The sequence below is a fragment of the Antennarius striatus genome, chromosome 1 (assembly GCF_040054535.1).
Source record: "Antennarius striatus isolate MH-2024 chromosome 1, ASM4005453v1, whole genome shotgun sequence".
In the NCBI taxonomy this organism is placed as follows: Eukaryota; Metazoa; Chordata; class Actinopteri; order Lophiiformes; family Antennariidae; genus Antennarius; species Antennarius striatus.
Genome location: NC_090776.1, coordinates 8,649,939 through 8,670,023, shown reverse-complemented (window position 1 = coordinate 8,670,023; position 20,085 = coordinate 8,649,939). Strand labels below are relative to the sequence as shown.

Sequence of the window (20,085 nt, the reverse complement as noted above, 5' to 3'; positions counted from 1 at the left end):
GATTGAAGATGAAGGACAGCCTTTTTGCTGTAAAGTGCACTCAGGGGTTGGGGAAAAACACAACACCTCATTATCATTCATCGCTTGACGATAAGGCAGCATTCCTCTGGTGAAACGGCCCTGGGAATCCCAGACAGTCTCATTCATCAGGAACACTGACAGAGCAGGACAGAGACTGCAGTGTATCAGTACCGCATCCTTGAAATGAGATCCCTCTCGTCTTTTCTCTGGTTTGGCTGACAGAAGATTTCAGATTAATCTGAAATCTTTAGAGATTCTTAGGCCTTGTTTAGATGAGTCGGCTATATCCGATTTTTAGCCCATCCGGATTGATGTCACATGTCTGGCGTGTAGTCTGAACAGTCACAATCGGATTTTTGCTGGACGAATTGAAACCACATTAGGTAGGTAGTTTCGTGTATGCAGTCTGAACAGCTCCTAACACTCCAATCAGATATGGCGTCATATTCGCGACGCGAGAGGAAGGCTTCGGTAGGAAGAGAGGCACGCATTATGTAGCGTTAAAACACGAAAGAAGAAATTGACGATGTCTGGTGTGTGTGTTTTCTCCACCTCTACCAGACAATATTGCCGATACGCTAAGGTAACAAAACTTCACGTTCGTCGTCGTTGTTGTTGCCGCCGTCGCAATTATATGACCTCACACATTACGCACACCGAACGACAACTCCGCCTCGATGTCGTTGCTACGGCAACCTGTCAGATCGGCCGATAATGTGGCCCAGTCTGCACAGAGCCATATCACATTTTGAGACTTGTTAAAAACAGTGTGAACAGTCATCCCTAAATATCAGATATGGAAGGAAATCTAATATGCCTGCAGTGTGAACGGGGCATTAGCTACAGGAGACAAAACTATCAACAGTATGGCAAAATGGAAATTTACATCACATAGAAGACGGAGAAAAAGAAGGAAAAGGACAAGAAAATGAAGAACTCTTTTTTCATTTCACACATGTAAATACACAAACCGTGGAGCCTATAGACATGCAAGGGAGAGGATGATGGTAGAGTAGCAGAATGCTCCTTTCTGGTGCATCCAATGAGCTACTTGTTTTGGTGATGGTGCCTTGCTCAAGAGCACGTTGGTAGTAGAGGAGGTGAACTGGCACCTACCCAACTGCCAGTTCACAATCCAAATGCAGATATAGTTCAGGATTGAGGTTGATGACCTCTGTTCTCAAATCAATGCCAGTGGAGTGCTGGCTAATGTAAGTCAGCAACAAGAGCTCAAAAAGAACTGTTCTCCAATTGGAAAATATTGCTGAGACATGGAAGTTAATTTTCAAGGACTACTTACACTGTTAGCTTAGCTTATTGACTGGAAACAATGGGTAACTGCTAAAATCACTGTAACATGTTTAATCTTTACACACTGGGTGTTCCATCTGCCTCTAGCCTTTGCGACAGGGTAAATTAACGTGTCCTGACTGTAAGCATCACAGTAACGGAAGGGTTGATTCTCAGCCATTTTCTTCAAAGTTATTACCATCAACATTTTAATTATTAAGTAGAGCTGTCGGTAAGTGCATTTTCTTTCCACTCATTTGATCTCATGTAGGAACATCATGAATGTTTCCACTTTATCTTTCAAACTGTAATCTGTTGTCCCAGTCAAGAACACAATAAATTTACTGAATTAAGAAAATCTAAAAATTTTAGTTATAAACATCATTTTTTCAAAATTGATGAGTGTAAACAATACAGTGAATTATCTTCAGTTTTTTTCCATCAATGTTTTTTCCATCAATATTTCATTAAGTCACAGACAAAACCTGCCAGACCGGTCACACACACACACATGCTTTCTGCTATTGCATGACCTCATGTAAAAACCAGCCAATGTTGCGTTTTGAACTGCCAGGCAGGAGGCCTAGAAGAAGACCAAAGAGGAGGTTTATGGATGTAGTGAAAGAGGACATGAAGGTAGTTGGTGTGAGAGAAGAGGATCCAGAAGACAGGGTTAGATAGAGGCAATTGATTCACGGTGGCGATCCCCGAAGGGAAAAGCCGAAAGTAGAAGATTGGTCTGAGTGAGAAACAGTTTAGGAGAGAATGGTGGGAAAATCATAGATAGGTAAGGAGAGGTTTTTGTGTCAGTACTGAAGTCTCAGGTTGTATTTCAGATGAAGAGGAGGAGGCTAGCTCTCCATTGTGGCTGTGAAACATCACCGAAGTGAGAGAGCTGCTCAGCAATGCTTAAAAAAACACTTTCTCACCATATCCATATATCTACAACACTTTTTCTTTGACATGAAACTTTAGACAGGTGGTGGGAGTTTCACAACATGGACATTGTCTGTGGATGGAACAGTGAGCAGGTGTCTCTAGTGGGTCTTTCAACAAGGCTGAATGTTCCCACACTTGAATCTTTCTCATCCCATGAGACAGAGACAGTTGGATATGAAGACTTCACAGAGAAGCAGCTGCTGAAATCTGAGGAAGCCACCCTCATGTAATTAGGAAACCAGTTATGTTATTCTTAGTTGCTTTTGTGCAAAAATGTCTTTGTGTCCAAAACAAAAAGATTATTTTCTATAGCTCACATATTCTATGGGTAACCACGTCAGCTAAATCCCAAAGTGGAATACAAATTATAATTAGGAAAATATGTACCTCTCTAACCCCGAGGGGTGAAATGTTTTTACCAGCTTTTAACAAGGTGTTCTGCCTGTTTATTATTAAAACCACCTTAAATTATACTGGTCCTTACAGCACTGATTCTTTTTCTTACAACAAAGCAGTCAGTTGGTATTTTAGGTTTATGAGGTCATTATGTAGATTTATGTTGACATTTAAAATAAGTATGGTCTGTGTCTCATTAAAAAGGCCTAATACATGTTTAAAGGATGAAAAAAAACAACAGCTTCGAAATAAAATAAAATAAAAAAAACATGTAAGTTCTTTCAATGATTTTCCGACACATTACCATCGAAACAACTATACAACAACCCAGACCCCACAATTCTGCACAACCAATTCTGTGTCCCTGATGCCTGGTCTGTTGTGATTTGTTGTCATGGGCAACATGGCATCCTTTGTGTGTGCGGGGGGGGGGTGCTTTAACAAAAAGGCCCTGTATCAATATGAATAACAGAAAGGCATAAAATGTTTTTTTTCAATACTTGCAATTTAATTTGTTAAACACTATATTGACAATCTTTATCGCATTCAGTGAATCATTAACCATTGCTAAGAATAAGAGCCAGCCACAGTGGCCTTTATCATGAACTATAGCTTTAAACCTTTGTCATTTAGTCATATGATGATGAGGAAATAACATTTGCACGCAGAGAGATAGCTTTCAGACATCTGACACCCCTATAAGCTTCGTTATTTACAAATCCTTATCAAGTCCTTCCTATCTAATAGAGATGATGTGACACGACTCAAACAATGCATGCACCCTAAACAACGTGCCGACTGTATTTTCACCCACACCCTCTAAACTTAACAAAATTACTCACCATATAGTCTCACTGTCACTCCCACCTAACAGCAGAAAGAATTCAGGCTGACTGAGAGAAGCCTCCCACCAGATGCTTATCTCAGTTTTCACACAAATGTGTTGTGCTCTGTGTATTGTCTTGGAAAAACCAGATGACCCAGCTCAACAAGGTGTGGAAGCATGTCACATTCAACCTACCTGGTCCTCTATCATCAGGTTTATCTGATTTGAGAAAGTGAACAATGATTTCAACACTAAAGAACTAAATCTGTGTCCTTCAACAGCATGTTCCTTGAATTCAGTGTCCCACCATCATTTCATGCCACTGCTGGCATGAGCCTATTGAAAATACTCGACAGAAAAAGTATTTTCCTTATTTCTACTATATTTGTTATTTATCGGTTCCATTAAAGTCTCCATCACCGATCTGCACTTCCTTTCTCTGCATCGCTCTCACTGTCTGCTTTGTTCAACTCGCTTTAAAAAAATTCATTTGCATTTTAAATCATTATCACAACAGTAGAAGATCCTCGTGTGGAGGGTGTTGTTAATGGTAGGGCCGATCGAACCAGTCAGAAATAAAATGGCACTGAATGATATGCAATGCTCCCTCGTTCTTCGCATTCCAGGAACCACACGCGATTAACGAATTCCGCGATAGAACAATGAACTATTTATGATATTATTTATGGTAATTTAAACATTTATGACAATTTAAACATTTATATTTATGACCCTCCCCATACTGATATTAAACCACCTTCTATCTGTAGTACCTTTCCCCACACTCTTATCGACTGTGTAAAGCACTTTTGTGTCTCACGTAAGTCCAAGACTCACAGAACTTAGCACACTTCCGGATGCTGTCAGCCAATAGAATGCACGTACGGTATCATGTGACTGACTTACAAAAATCTGCAATGAGGTGAAGTCGCGAGCCTTGATGAACGAATGTGTGAGGGCGCACTGTACTGTGTAACCAAATAGGTGCCCTTTTAAAACACAACAATGACCAATAATAGGCCTGCATAGAACCGTAGAGGTGGCACCGAAATAAGTGTATTTATACGCAGGACCCAACAGACAGGGTTTCTTTCTTTTCTCTCTTCAAATGGCACTTGCATTTGCAATCTGACCTAGGGAGGGGCAAGGGTAGACAGTATTGTCCACTAATCAATAAATCAGTCACTCATACATCACATCATTTGAACATATAATAAACACACTAGTAAATTGGGTCATCAATTACATTTCAGTAGCCACTAACAAGCATCAGTTAAGTCCGCACAAAAAACACATCAACTGTGGTAAGTGGTGAGACATGTTGATAGATTATTTAGCACCACAAAAAATACAAAATAATGGGAAACCCCAGAGTCAGTTCAAAGTACAGATGAAATCTGTACTGAATTCTGTGAGGTTTGATTATGCAGAAAGAAAAATCTGCAGGTCATATGTGTCTTCATCGGAAGGCTCTGCATGCAATTTAACATTTTATTCACTTTACAGAATAATCACAGGAAGTTAGCTCAAAAGTCAATTAATTAACATTTTATTGACTGCAGATGTTTGTCACTTGGTAGCAGCTAACATGCTGTACTAACTGTGAAGTAACAAAATCAATAGATGATTTAAAAAGAGAGACAGAGAGAGAACTGTTATTTGTACTTACTCTGTATCCTGGTAGACCTCCACTGAGCTATTGAGTCCTTCCAGCTGTCCCATCAGTAATTGCAGGTTAGCATTAACATAGCTCAACTCCAACAGAACCATCTCTTTGACCTTGTTGTTAGACGTTGCCCTGCACACAGGAGGATTGAAGATGGAGATGATATTAATAATAATTGAGACAGGAGTAAAAATCTACTTCTGTACTCTGAATGACGGCTGTAATTCCCGTGTCATTTATCACACCATTATCACGGTAATGACAAATGTCAGATGAATCTTAATGCTACACAACTGGGAACATTTTATTTCATTTTAGCATTTAGTGGAATTAAACTGTTTATAGTGCCCTGCACAATAAAGATAAGGTTTCAATAGTTACTTTGAGAGATGTGTTTTATGATGTATTGCAACAGTTGTGTGCATCATGGAGATACAAGCTGAAACATGTGCTTTATCTGTTTAAAATTAATTCAAACAAATTCTCCGTCTGTTTGTTGTAATTAATGATGCCAACCTCCACACAGCACTGACACCACCCCATCACTCCCTTTTGGCCTGCTGACAGGTTTCTGAGGAGGTCTATTCTGGGGAATCCATCAGAGTGGATGTGGTGGTGCTGTGGTTTGGACAGAACAGATGCCAGTGAGCCGACCCAAAGTCTGTTATTAATATCTAATATCCTCCCAAAGAGCATGGGAATCAGACTACAGACCAGTATGTGTGGTTTTACTGAAATTCCCTCCATCCTTTTTCTATGGAAGGTTGTTTATATTTGATGATTTTTTCTGTTTATTTCATTAAGTTCTGACATTTGAAAAGAGATACTAGGTCCTAATATTGGTAAACACGACTAAGCTCCATTAATAACAGGTAAATCTCTGTGGTTGTAATGGAGTTTTGTCCAACTCCAACATAACCTTGATGACATCAACTTTTATTTTGGTTTGAGACCTTACAATACTTTCAACAGAGTTGTGTTATAATGTCTAGGTGAAAATTAAATCACAAATATATGTGCTACTAAAGAAGTACCATCTAATCATAATAATTCTAATGAAGACTTTTTTGAGTTGTTTCATTATAAATGTAGAATCCAGTGTTTCTATGGTCTGCAAGTCAGGAGGTCTTTCTCTGTTTTCAAAACCAATTGTTCCTCATTTTTGTTTTTATAAATTTTAAAACCAAATGAGGAATGCGCCAGTGAAAACAATCATTCATTCATTCATTTTCTGTAACTGCTTAATCCACTTGCACAGGTCGCGGGGAGCTGGAGCTTATCCCAGCTGTCTTAGGGCGTGAAGCGGGGGAAACTCCAGGCACGACGCCAGTGCGTCACGGAGCCTCAAAGAAACGAAGACAACCACGCACGCACACACTCACACCTACGGACAATTTGGGACTGGCCAGTTAACCTGAAGCGCATGTTTTTGGATGTGGGAGGAAGCCAGAGAACCCGGAGAGAACCCACGCGAACATGGGGAGAACATGCAAACTCTGCACAAAGTGGGATTCAAACCTGGAACCACCTTTCTGTGAGGCGCTACCCACTGCGCTACCGTGCCATCCAAAAACAGTCATACTGTCCTTAATTGATCTTCTATGATGATATTTTATACATGTTTTACTTTTAACGGGACAAAATAAATCCTGTGAGACCATTTTTTTTAATGTTAATTTTACTTGCTGATAAAACAATCTAGATGGTTGTCCAAGGGAAGTAGGATTACTATGGTAACCCTGTTATACAAACATCTACACACAGATGGGAGATCACAGATTTACAACCTTAAATAAAAATGAGGGCATACCTCTGACTCAAAAATGTGTCAAGCCATTTCTGCATTCTGCAGCTGGGCTGGCAGAGACACACAGTCAGCTGCCCCTGGCCTTGTCTGGGCAAACTATATGAAACACTAGTGGAATGTGGACAGAGCTTAGACAAGCCCCATAGACACATAAACATATACTGACACACACCCTGGTATCTCCCACCAGTCTTATCTTCTAATCTTAATACTAAAGAAAGGTTTATTTCCCAATCCCGATGGGAAAAAGTTGGGGATACAAGGTCATAGGCTGGGGAATTTTTAGACTGTAGTTTCCCTGTAGATTTCCTACTTGTGAGTTAAGAAATATTCTGAATTTGTGTTAGTTAAGGCTGTAGACGTGTTTTTGTCTTGTCATACAGCGAGTAGTTGCCAAGCTTCTTCTTTTTCCAGTTTAACCGGTTGAGTTGGTGTTACCTGTGTGTTTTTACCTGCATGAAAAAACATTCTCCTCCTCTGGTATAACTCCAGAGTGGATACCACATTAAGCAAGATATCAAAGGCAAAGCCTCTTCATGAGCAACAACCTTTATGAAACATCTAGAATTGTTCTTCTCAATGAAGGCTTGTCAAAACATCATCCTGCGGCTTTCCTGTTACCTCTGCCAAGGAGGTTCCGTCATCAGTTTAGTTTGCTTTATAAAAAGCTTCTCAAAGGATGTTCATGAAACTTGGTGTGAGGTTCGGCTATCGGGTAGAGATTAACCATAAAATGCGGGAAAAAAACCCAGACTGTTTTTTGGACTGTTTCTGTCAATGGCACTTACACTACATGGCAGATTATCATGACACTGGGCAACAGAGACAACACTGTCCCAAACAAGAGGAATCTTTTTTAATGCTATGAGAAATCCATTCTATTCATCATTTTCATGGTTGAGCCTTGAAGACTTCTGCATTCCACTGGGTGCTTTACTTGTTCTATGGCTCATTAACATTAAAGATCAAAGGTTAAACAGATGTGCACACTGTACTGTAGAATGGAAAACCCTTACTCATAGGCCTATATGACACAAATTCATTTTTTGTTCTTAAAGACAATACTTTTATCATGTCTATAAATGAGTGCAACATTATATTTTCCAGGAAGAAAAATCTTCACCATTACGGTGTGCATTCAAACAAATATTGCACCCCAATAAGCAGTTTAGTTGCTAGTCACTGACTTCAGCCTTCCAAAAAATAGACTTTGGTGTGGTGAATTCCCAAGAGGCTGTATAGAGTATGAAAGGATAAACCTTTTTTTCTTTGTTGAACAAAATCTGCTCAGAAATCTGATCTCACAAACATTCAGTCCTAGACATTACAATAGCAAAAGCCCTCCATTTATTTTCAATTTCCAGTGGGACTAAAGGCATACAAAAAGTCTTGAAGATGACACAAAACTTCCTCAACAATAAATTACCTTTTAGCTCTACCCATTTTAACCGTCAAAATTTCCTTAGTCAGAGAGGAAGAAGATTTCTTCACAGACAGTCTGTAGTGCTACTGCCTTACTGGCTAATGGCAACAAAAGCAAAATTAAAATAAAATTAAAATATGGGGTTTTCATCACAGATCACTATTACAAGAATCTCAAATTTAACGTTTACATTTTTTGTAAAATCTTTGTCAAAGTTGTAAATCATGTATCCAGTAAGGTAGATTCGGTGGAGTGTGGTAGAGAATCCATCCTATAGAAGATCCGTCAAAAAACAACACATCTCTTCAAACTATAATTAAACCACAAAACAGGTTCAGCAACTTTTTTCGAGGTTTCCTCTAAGCAACTAATCACAGTGCCTCTTTGTTTCCAGAGTATGTGGAATGCTTCTTGTCAAGGCTGTTACCTAATATCATTTGCAGCAGTGTGTTCTTTTAAGTCTGACCGAGAATTTGTGACATCTCAACGCAGAGTGATGACAGGCCAACTTGGGTTTACAAGAGGTTACATTTACTGCTAAATGTGACAGGAAATACAGATGAGTTCATGATAAAGAGACGGCTGTCACCTACTGCATTCCATATGTATGTGTTTACTTATGTGTCTGAGTACTTAGTGGGTCAGTATTCTCACTAAAATTCCACTTTGTAGGAATAGTAGTACATTCATTTGTGCTTACTTCAGCAGGTTCTCAGCTCCAGCCCTCATTCTCATCTGCTTGATGATCTGCTGGTTCAGACTGGCTCGCATATTCTGCAGTTTGCTTCGTCCAGTCTGGGCAAATGGGTTACAACCCTAAGACAAATAGATAAAGATTCTTCATTAGAAAATAACAGCAATTCACTACAACCCTGCGGGGAAAATATCTTGCCAATAAATGTCAGGTTTTTGTCTGTTTGGCTTTAAAATTGATTTATGTGTATTTTTACCCAATGGTGCAATAACAAAAAAAAATCTGAGATGAACTGCACCTTGTTGTGCTGTACATAACTCAAAAACATACTCTCACCCTCACTGTTTACCCATATCGGCCTGTATGGGGCAGCACTCTGTCCCTGCTCCTATCAAAACCACAATTGTCCCAACCTTACTGAGTCAACAGGCTGTAACCCTTAGATTACAGATAAACTGGTCTTAAACATTCATACAGACTGACTCACAGTACAGCAGAGGTGTGGTCTGCACTTAAGATGGCAGAAAATACCAGGGTGAACTGAGACCAGTCAGCGCAGTATAACCAGTTTGTTTGTAGGTCTAAACATATGAAATCATAACACAGCAGTTATTTGCCTGACCAAGTCTCTAGTCACCAGAAAAATTATGAGGGTAAGGAGTAAGGAGTTTGATGGTGATGTCTAAATCTGGAATCACTGAGAGGACAGTTGGCTATTAATGTCACAGCGACGAGTGCTTAGCACCAAAGACATTGACATTTCACTCCACTCTACAAGTTCTCAAGAGAATCAAAGTATCATCAGCTACATAGATGTCCCTAGAGAATTGCAACAACTGATACAATGTTTACAAAAAACATGTGACAAAAGCATCCTTCTAAGACCTTTGTGTCCTCAAATAGTACATGGTGTCTGCCTGAACAAAATGAAAAACCATTTATACAAAGAAAAATGTTAAATACACAATATATTTGTATCCAAGTCATCACCAGTGTAGCCCAGCTGGACATACAGTAGCTACTGTCAGAATTACAGCAGGTTGGGGATGACTAGACAGGGTATGGAGTTTATAGTTTCACATTGCCAATGACGTGAAAAGTAGAGTGTAACAACCAAGGGAGTGGCTAGTGTTTTACTGTAACCATAGCAGTATGTTATCTGTTCATTTTCAATATGTGGGAACGTTTTTAAACGTCATCCTGCAAATGCATTCCACACTGGTGACTCTGACTATGTAGCAGTGTTATTGTAATAAACAATGACATACTTAGTCGACCTGCTGATGGTTCAAGATACAACCTTCACTAGCTTATGACTTCTGTATTATAGCTTGCCATATTTAACAGAGGTTAATTTTGATTTGCACCTTGCTCGTCCACATCCATTGAAAAAAATCAGTGTTAATCTTAATACAACAATCTTGACTTGATTCATTGGAAAACATAGTACTTGTTCATCACATCCTGGTGAAGAGTACCACAAAACCGCACTATCTACACATGTCACTGCCTTGCCTAACACATTGGATTGCCCATTAGAAATAAAACTGTGACTCAAACAGCACAGCCTTTCTCTGTGAGCACAAACATAGTTAATTAGACTATAACACAGTGAAAGTCTGTCCACTATTGTATCCATCAAGGCCTCTTACAGAACATGTAGAGCAATGGCTCATGGGAAATTGGTTTAAAAAACTGGTGATTAAGTCTGGCCAAAGGCCAACAAGAGGCAACAGTCCCAATTCCGTAGTCATAATTGATGTTTCCTGATGAAGAAGTGAACATCAAGCTGACTTATAGTTTCATTTCACACACTGAATACGCCCCACTCACAATGTGGATGCTTTACCAGGTTAGCAAACAAGAGAGCATTTTGAATCCAAAGATAGACATCCTTCTATTAAAATATAAACAAAAAAAAGTCTAATTACAACTGCATCTTTTGTCGTCTTTTTCCAGTACAAATTCTCCTGAGGGAATCCAAGTGCGTCTCTAAGTCGAGGGAGCCTGTCTGGTTCGTGGACCAGGACACATGTTGTCAATTTGTGTCTGTGGTCTGGCTGAAGCACGGCCTTGGGCCAGATGCTACGTCAATGCTCTTATTGGCCGTGGAGGATAAGAAGAAGAAACATGTTGATTCTGCTTTTTGCTCTGCCATCTTTCCATGCAGCAGTTGTCCAGTCGGAGCTTATCCAACTGGAGTTGAATCTGTGGATGGCTGGGAAGCAAGCCCTGAGCCACAGCAGCTCCCTGGGGCATTGAGAGGCCTTGTAAATCATTGAACTCATTTTCACCCAAAAGACTGAGGGGCACAAGAAATGAAAGCAAAGATCATCCTAGTTGCATTTGGATAAAATTTTACCAAAAAAGATTCCGAGTTGCAAATCTGTTTTAGCATGAAAAAACGACAAAGCAGAACTCAATGGGTTGATGCTTTGCAACTGCAAGCCTTTCAATGCTAAAACTGATTCGGGACATGAAAGTTGAGTATTGACTGGCAAAAACAAAAAAAGGGTGAAGGACATAAGGAGACAGCAAGAACGACTGAACAACAAGCTGAGATGATAAAGCAAACCGTTGATGACTGAGGTATTAGACTCTGTCTCCCATCATGTCCTGTGGCAGTGCCAGATGCTGGCTCCCACTGACATTTTTATAGACACAGGAAGTGCAGCACAGAGCCTAAATCCAGACAGCGTTCAGAGGGGGATTATGGGGGATTGAAAGACATAAAGGCCCTGTTCAGATGCCCATCTAAACAACCTTATCCATAAAAACACTCTAGTTTAAGACACTAGTAGAAATATGGAGGAAGGAGACATGGATCACAACATGGCGGACACCCAACTCAGTAAACATACACAGGATAATCTGTCAAATATTATCAACGAAGGCACACCTCTTGAATATGTTACAGTCCCAGGTACAACTAATCTGCAGCCTAGATGTTTCTCTGCCAGCGCTGATTTAATGAATGCTAATTACTTTAATTACCTCTCCAGATAATTAGCATCAAGAAACTTCCCATTACATCCCACGTACTGGCAGGGAAAACACTTATCTTTTCTGAGGATATTTTAAACAACCTGCCACTTACATATCAACTGCGTGTCTATTATTGTGATCTAAAGCAGATCCCATGTACAAGACACAGTCAATAAAGGTCAAAACTCAAGAAAACATATTTTATAAACATAATTTGAATTTTTATATCTGTGAAGGTAAGTAACAAAATAGATGTGGCAAAGCTATCTAAGAACAGGAAGTCAATCTGTGATCTATTTACCAGGGGTATCAAGAGTCACCATCACACCTCTGACTACAGCAGTGGACCAATGATGGTAATTATGGGATGTTTGACTTATCAGTAGTGCTTCACTATCAGCAAGAGCAGGAGATAAACCCATCCTTTCATATGCTGGCAGCTGGAGCTGATAGTGCTGTGATTTCTACCACTGATGTTTTGCCACATCGTATGCTGTACTCATTTAAGACTAAATCCATGTTGTTTTTAAAAAGTAAAACAAATTTCGGTTGGCATACAGGCTGTATTTAGATATCCTACAACCATAGATTTAATCACATTAGTGGAAAAAACAAACAAACAGGTTTTTCCACAGATATGTCGCCTTTTAGTTATCAGTGTTGGTGAAGCAGCAGAACACACAGTTCCTGGTCATGTGAAACAAAATCAGATTTTGCTGTTTTTCTCAGGCTTTTGGGAGACACTTGATCTGATCCACTCAGATATTCTTGGCAACACTGCCCCGTTTTTCATGTAAATAAGTATGAGAAAATATGTTTTCTATTTTTTTTTGTTGCTGATGTTTATGTTATCTTGAAATGACGATTGCTATAAAAATTATTCTGTCATTTAACAGTAATGACAACTACTCAATTTTGGAAATATGTATTTGTACTTTTTAAGCTTTGCTTGATATTTTAATACATGCATAAACTATCTTTCCAAAATTAGTGCCTTCTTCACTTCCATTTTAATGTTTATTTAGATTAGTTTAGTTATTCAGTGTAACATTTACTTCTCTTGCGTGGTTAACAAATATATCCCACAAAATGTTAACAGTGGGTGAGGAGGATACAATTTAATTATTCTGTGGAGACGGAAGCAGGTTGGGTAGCCTTTTCTTTTCTTTTTCTTTTTTTGACTGATTCAAAACATACTAAACCTACAGAAGCATCTAAGGCAGACATGCAGGCCTACAGTAAATCTCGAAAACAACGTTTTTACCTAAAAACCGCGGACATCAGTCAGTGACGTGACAGAGTTTACCTTTCTGAAATAATTACTGTCGCCTCGTTTGTCCTTGATGCCGTTTTGTAAAAACGTGTCCGCCATCCTGAGGGCCCAGACTAGGAAAATCTCCAAACTAAATTAAAAAAAAAAGATGAATTTCGAAGCTTATTTCGTAAGAGACGGCAACTGTTCAACAGGTGAGTATGTTCTCTCCTCCACCGACGTGTCCTCTCTGTCTCCACCCTCCAGCAGAGGGGAGGTTTCCGGCAGAGAGCAGAAACTCCGCCCAGCTGACAGAGAGAGAAAAAGTGGGCGGTACCAAAAACAAACTCACGTCACGTAACCCGCCTGCACCTGTTTCAGCCAGATCACGAGCTCATCGTCGTGTGTGAAGATGTAACACCGGAGGTGTGACGTGCCAAAGGGCTGCGACTACTTCTTAATAAAAACTTAATCCGAGTCTCTTGGTAATTTCACCAGAATGTGGGTCGAGTTATGAAGGTGACGACCTGCCTACTGGTGCTAGTGAAGTAAATCACTCTAATGCTGAGTAAAGCCTTGGGTCGGCGTCCTGTTTGTAAGAAGAAACCAAGATTACCAGAGATTACCAAATCAGTTCAAAACATTGAATACTTTTATTTTCATTCATAACCATAACAAACAAGCTGAACTAACAAAAATCCTGATCATACAAATTGGCAGCTTCTCCATCAATTATCTTTTTTGGCATAACACTTAAAATATTACTTGGATTAGACTTCATCTTGAATGAATTATTTGCTAATGTTTAATTGTGTATGCTGTCATAATGGCTTCCCGCAGAATTCTGTTGCAATGTTTTTTTTAAAAACTTTTGGTCTTGATCTACTAAACTGAATAGATTCCTTTTTGGCACAGACCTGGTTCTTCCAAACAAGAAATTCCAAAAAATCTGTCATCTACTTTTTCCTTAACTGATAAATATGTTATGTCAAAGGCTCTGTTTCTCTGGCAGGATCCTGCTAACAGACAAATAAACCAGCACCAGTGAAAACATTAGCTTTTTGCAGAGCTAACAGTACTCATTATAACTATTATTGGAATCATGCCTCATCAGAAACAGAAACTGTTACAATCAAAAGCTGACATTGTTGCACTTGATTTGTTGAGCAATGATTTATTAGTTGGTGCTGTAGTTTGAAACAGTTTGAAAGAACCATGGAGCACATTCTGCCAATATGTTTGGAGAATGATAACGCTTTAGTGCAGTTTTGTTCAATATGTATTCCCCTTTTCAAATACATAGACAAGACAGGTGGGTGGTTGAAAGACACATAACATAACACAACACCATAAACAGAAATAAAAATATATAACACTTCTTAACTTTTAATTGGTTATTTAGCCACAGTAGACTGAAGCAGCTGATTCAGGTAATTGTGTGGCTGTAGTGATTTCCTGATTTCCGATTACCCACAATTTGTGGCTAAAGTGATTGTTGCCCCGTAGTTCATTTCAGTCTGTCACATTTAAAAGTTTCTGAACAGTATTTGTCTCATGAGTTTGTCTGATGTGAAACAAGAGACTCTGTCTGTGTAAATGGCTGGTTTGATCAGTCAGAAAGTAGGGCAGCTTTCAAAGAGATTGTCATTAATGAGGAAAAGGATTATTGATAACTAAGGTGAGGCGAGAGAACAGGGCTATAAACCAGGCCAATCTGCCTTTGTCTGGAACATTTCTACATCTGAATGTCAGACTCTCAGAACAGAAATAGATTTACTTCAGTTTAGCATCTGTGCGACTGAATGACTTATATATTGTGAGATCGCATTAAAAACTGTAGTTTCTCTGTTCTCTATTGGCCTGTCAGGCACCATAGATAAAAATGGAGTTTTGCATATAGAGGTCAAAACACTGTAAAATTAATTCTAGTCCGTAAGGCAGTGAAGCATCATGTCAGAAAAAAATACAGTAGTAAATGGAAGCTAATGTTTTTAGAGTTCAAGAAGGACTTTCATCCATATAGAATTACTGGCTAAACGTCCTTGAGGAGATCACTTAATGTCCCACAATAGGAGTTAATATTGGACAAGTTCTCTCTATTGAGTTGTTACATATTCCCACAACACTGATCTGGCAAAATGTCATATCCTCGTGCAAACCAGTCAAGCTGGTTACATGGGTGACTACCTTCCATAGTCAAATAGGTTTTTCAGGTTCAGTATGCCCTTTTCTCTGCCAAGTTATTATGAGTTATATAGTCTTCTAAATTTAATAAGCATTTTAACTCTTACCGGTCATGGAAACGAGAATCACCAAGACATTTATGATGGTTAAATTTTTAGAAATGAAGAAGAGACTAACTTGATTATCAGCAAAATGTATAAAAGGATAAAGTAATCAGGTAGTTAGGGTGTTCTTACATAAACTCTTTCAAAATTATGTTATGTGTTTTAACTTTTGAATCCGTTAATATGGAAATAAAGAAACACAAAATGAAAATGTCAGCGCTACTTGTGCTGTTCATGGCTATTTAAATAAAGGTTAAAAAAAATCTACTTTTTTTGAAGAAATATTTAAGGGAGCTGCTTAGTGCTTCTAAAATGTAAAGATTTTATTCTTTCGATGGTGTAGGAAGTTTTTTGTTGTACTACATATTATTAAACGCTAGGTGGAGGTAGAGGTAATATTTTGGGTTTAACGACTACCACGATTTACTTTTGAAATGATAGTACCGATGAGCGCACCATTTCAGTTCTCCTTTATTTTAGAAAAATAATTAAATATAATTACTGAACACAATACCATAATACATTTATATATTATTTTTTTGACTCACACTGTATTGTGCTTGTGTTGAATGAGGTTTTTATTTCTACAACTTTTGAAATAGAAATGATGTGCATATACAACTAATCTGGATAATCTTCACAATAAATTTAATTTGGCTAAATGACAACTAATACTGGGTTTACATGCGGGGACTATCAGAGTAGAGTCTGCAACAAATTTGAATCAGTGAATAAATGTAGACAAATTTGGGTAATGAACTTTGAGTTGCAGATTAGACTAGCTGAGGAGTTAATAAAAACACCGTTAAGATGACAACATGAAACACAAAGCCATGTCCTTGATCACGATGCGCCACAAGTGGATTACTGAAAAGTGGAAAAGATCTTGTGAACTGATGAATCAAAATGTGAGGTCCTCTACAAACATCCTGCAGGATGTTTATATGCCATCCAGTAGGTGAAAGATGGTGTTCAGTGTGTGACAACAACTGTCAAGCATGGTGGAGGAACTGTGATGGTCTGGAGTTGTTGCAGTGGATCCAAAGTTGGTGACTTGCATAGAATGGAATGGAATGTAGTTGGTCAGGAGTTTGTTTTATAGCAAGTTAAAGACCCAAATTGTACCTCCAGGCTGTCAGAACAACGTTAGAAGAATAAAACAAGCTATTAAGCTTTGAATCATGGTATGAACAACACAATCTCCTGACTTCATTACACGCTGTTTGGGAAGAGTTAGGCAGAAGGGTTTAAAACAGTCTTGGGAAAAACTTTCCAAGGAATATTTGATTTCCACTATAGAAAGTTTAGGCCAACAGAAAAAGGATGATGTTCTTTACATATCTACTCATTTTAGCAATGCTGTATTAAATCCAGGCTTGATTTCACTTTAGGATCTATTCTGAGTGGAATAAGACATTCAAGACATAAAAATAAAGCAACTCTTGAAAATGGAAAGAAGAACTTCTGCTAATTTCCCTTCTCCACTGCCATCCCTTGTGTTTGTTGCTGTCCAGTATCCTCCCCACAATTTACTTCCTTTAGTTTTTGACTTTATTTGTTGTGGTTTGCTTTTGCCTGCCTCTCTTTTCTTCCTTTACTTTGAACTTGTATGTGTCACCTCTTGTTAATGCACTCAATCCAACCTTTCTGAGATTATCTGGTGTGTTGTTACACCCGATGTTCAGAGAGTCCTTTCAGTATTCTATACCTCCACACCATGCATACTCCTAACCGATACTAGCTTGCATTCTCAATGTCTTCGAGAATTTGCAAATTGGAAAAATTTTAAAGTGCGTATGATGAGTGTATATTTACTTTTTGCAACACTAACAATCAACAGTAAGAGTTTACTTCTCACTGACAACCTCAGCTTTCTTCAACATCAATCGAAACCCTTAAAAATCAGCTTCCAGAAACTCATTTGTTAAGCCATATAGAGGTCCCTGACTGTTAAAGGGTGCAGTGAGCTGAGGGCACTTTGCCTTTCCGCTCATTTCTCTTCTCCTCACAATGCAGCAAAAAGCCAATTGTAAGTGAACTGCTTCCAGGCTGCTTTTCTACAGGCAGAAGAGGCACTGTGGCGAACAACAGGCAGCAGCGTTCAACCCCGACCCAACAGGAAGTGCTGTGGTGTTGCTATGCAGCTCTGTAGCACAACCACAAAAACTCTGGGTTCCCTGTTACTAAATAATGTGTGGTGTGGGCAGTATGGCAAACCATTTAAACAAGCACTCCAGAAGCTCTACAGTAAGAATAGATCAATGGTGTGTTGAAAGAGAGAATGAGAGAGAGTGATAGTTTATCCTTGGCTTCAAAGTGGTGTTGGGTTCATGGCCTCTTCTGCTTCCTTTTTCTTTTGGTCCACTGTTCCTAACTCTTTTTTTTCCTTTCTCTCTTCTCTCAACTCCAACCCTTCTATCATCCTTTCCTTATCTCTAGTCTCCCTTCCACATGATTTGCATTCCCTCAAACTATTGTACATCACCCTTTGTTACGCATGGGTTGGTGAAGCAGATACAAGGGGTGTTCCACTAATCATATGGTGGTTAGATAACGTAGGGCGAGATACTGAACCTCAAATTGCTACTGACAAATGCTCCATCAATGCTGATCAAACAAATATCATGGGGATGCTGAAATAGATGCATTATTTTGATAGTGATAAGCATCAATATATGAACGTATGAAAAAATGTGTGAAGCTTGTGTAGGGGTCAGTATAGGCTACAAAGGCACAATAAAAATATAAATATAAACTAGTGGGAACCTGTGGAAATTAACCTGTGCTGTCCCCTTTACAAATTGCTCATTTGAGGCGCACCAAGAAGGAGCTGCCTGCCACTCTACCTTCTTTGCATGCCTACAGGCCCCCTTGTGTATGTGTGTGTGTGTGCTACAGGGGCCTGTACTCACTAATATATACAGTATATGTATGCATGCGTTTGAATCATTAGCTAGAGTGTGCACTCTTAATTTTCCTTCGGGGATCAAAACAGTATATTAGATTAAAATTAAATTAAAAGTGTGCAAAACATGTATATTTTAGTGATGGCAGTACACTCTGCGTGTGTGTGTGTGTGTGTGTGTGTGTGTGTGTGTGTGTGTGTGCGCGCGCGTGCGTGTGCGTGTGTATATAAAAAATAAAAAATAAAATAAATAAATCTATTAATAATTCCCGTAGGGAAATTACTTTTAACTCCAAATGTTTGCACACATACACACACACACACACACACACACACACACACACACACACACTGGCAGTATGCAAAATGATCATTTTGACATGATGGAAATGAAAATACGGTAAACATGTACAGTGAGGGGAGGGTGCTTGGGGTTGGGGTACGGACAATGATTGTGCTTTTGTAACGTTGAGGTATAGCCAGCGATTACGCTTGGGTCATGTCATTGGTTTTTATTTGAAAACAACGTTTTCATCCACTGTATAAACTTTATGACTCATAAAGAAAGAAACAGATGAACAAATATCCGGTTTTAACTCCATCCATTCTGTGTGTACATGTTGACACAGGGAGATGCCCCCCGGATAGAAAAAGTTTCGGTTACAGTGTCCACACGACAATGATTACATGTACATTTTTGCAGGTGAGATGCACTATCAGGGGGCCCATTAAGGCCCTGCACAAAGACTGTTGGTGAATGTTTTTTTTAAACTTCTTGAAACATCCTTGTAGAACTAGTTTCATGTTGACATTTAGCAGTTACGCTCAGCTGACGTATTAATGTTTAAAAAAAATTTTTTTTAATGTTTTTTGTTAAAAAAGCTTTTTATTATGATTACTATTGAAAATCAGCAATTTAGTACTTAAAGGGGGAAACTGGCTTTAATTATTATCTCATTTGTTTCAATATTACACTGTATAATGCCATCATTTCATAATGTGTTCTCCACACATATGACCTCCTCCGAAGATCTCCCTTACTCCAGTGTATTGTTCAGAGTATGTGCAGAGTTTCTTAACTGGATTAAAATGAGGCTTGTACTATTTTAAGGATTCATCATCCCTCTCTGAACTACGGAATGTCAAAATGCAGACATTGTGTGATCCAACATCATAATCAGAACACGTGTGGATTTTCCCAAACTAGAGTCACATGAATCCTTGTCAATAGACAGCTCTCTCTTTCTGAGGGCAGAGGAAGCTTCCTGTCAAAACACAAAACCTATGGTTCATCCACTGCAATCTCCAGCACCTGCCTCATCTTCATCATTTCCACTAGCTCTTCCTCCCATTCCAATTACTTCCTTGTGCTTCTTTTTCTCCTCCTGACACTGTATTTAGATGCCCTGATGTATGTGTTTACAGCACAACTCCTCCCCTTATGCCACCACAGTATTTTGCCTGTTTTCCCCTCCATCTCCTCCTCTTTCTTGTCCCCTCCTGCCATCACACTGAAGCCAGTGTTTCAGCCTGCCTTCCTGTCGCCAACAAAGTATCTCCTCTCTTTGTCGGGGCCTCCTTTTGGAGAGAGAG

At 39.0% G+C, this 20,085-nt stretch overlaps 1 protein-coding gene across 2 annotated transcripts in view; it reads right to left on the bottom strand.

Moving 5' to 3' along the window:
* The window catches only part of rhpn2 (rhophilin, Rho GTPase binding protein 2), a 29,897-nt gene extending 16,354 nt beyond the window's left edge, over positions 1–13,543 (bottom strand). For both annotated transcript variants that reach the window (XM_068319921.1, XM_068319929.1), the window contains exons 1-3: positions 13,354–13,543; positions 9,069–9,184; positions 5,142–5,270 (exon numbers count right to left, since the gene is read on the bottom strand). In XM_068319921.1, coding sequence (XP_068176022.1) covers positions 5,142–5,270; positions 9,069–9,184; positions 13,354–13,419 — 311 coding nt within the window. In that variant the 5' untranslated portion in view covers positions 13,420–13,543. The remainder of the gene's footprint in view (positions 1–5,141; positions 5,271–9,068; positions 9,185–13,353) is intronic.
* Positions 13,544–20,085: the final 6,542 nt, after the last annotated feature.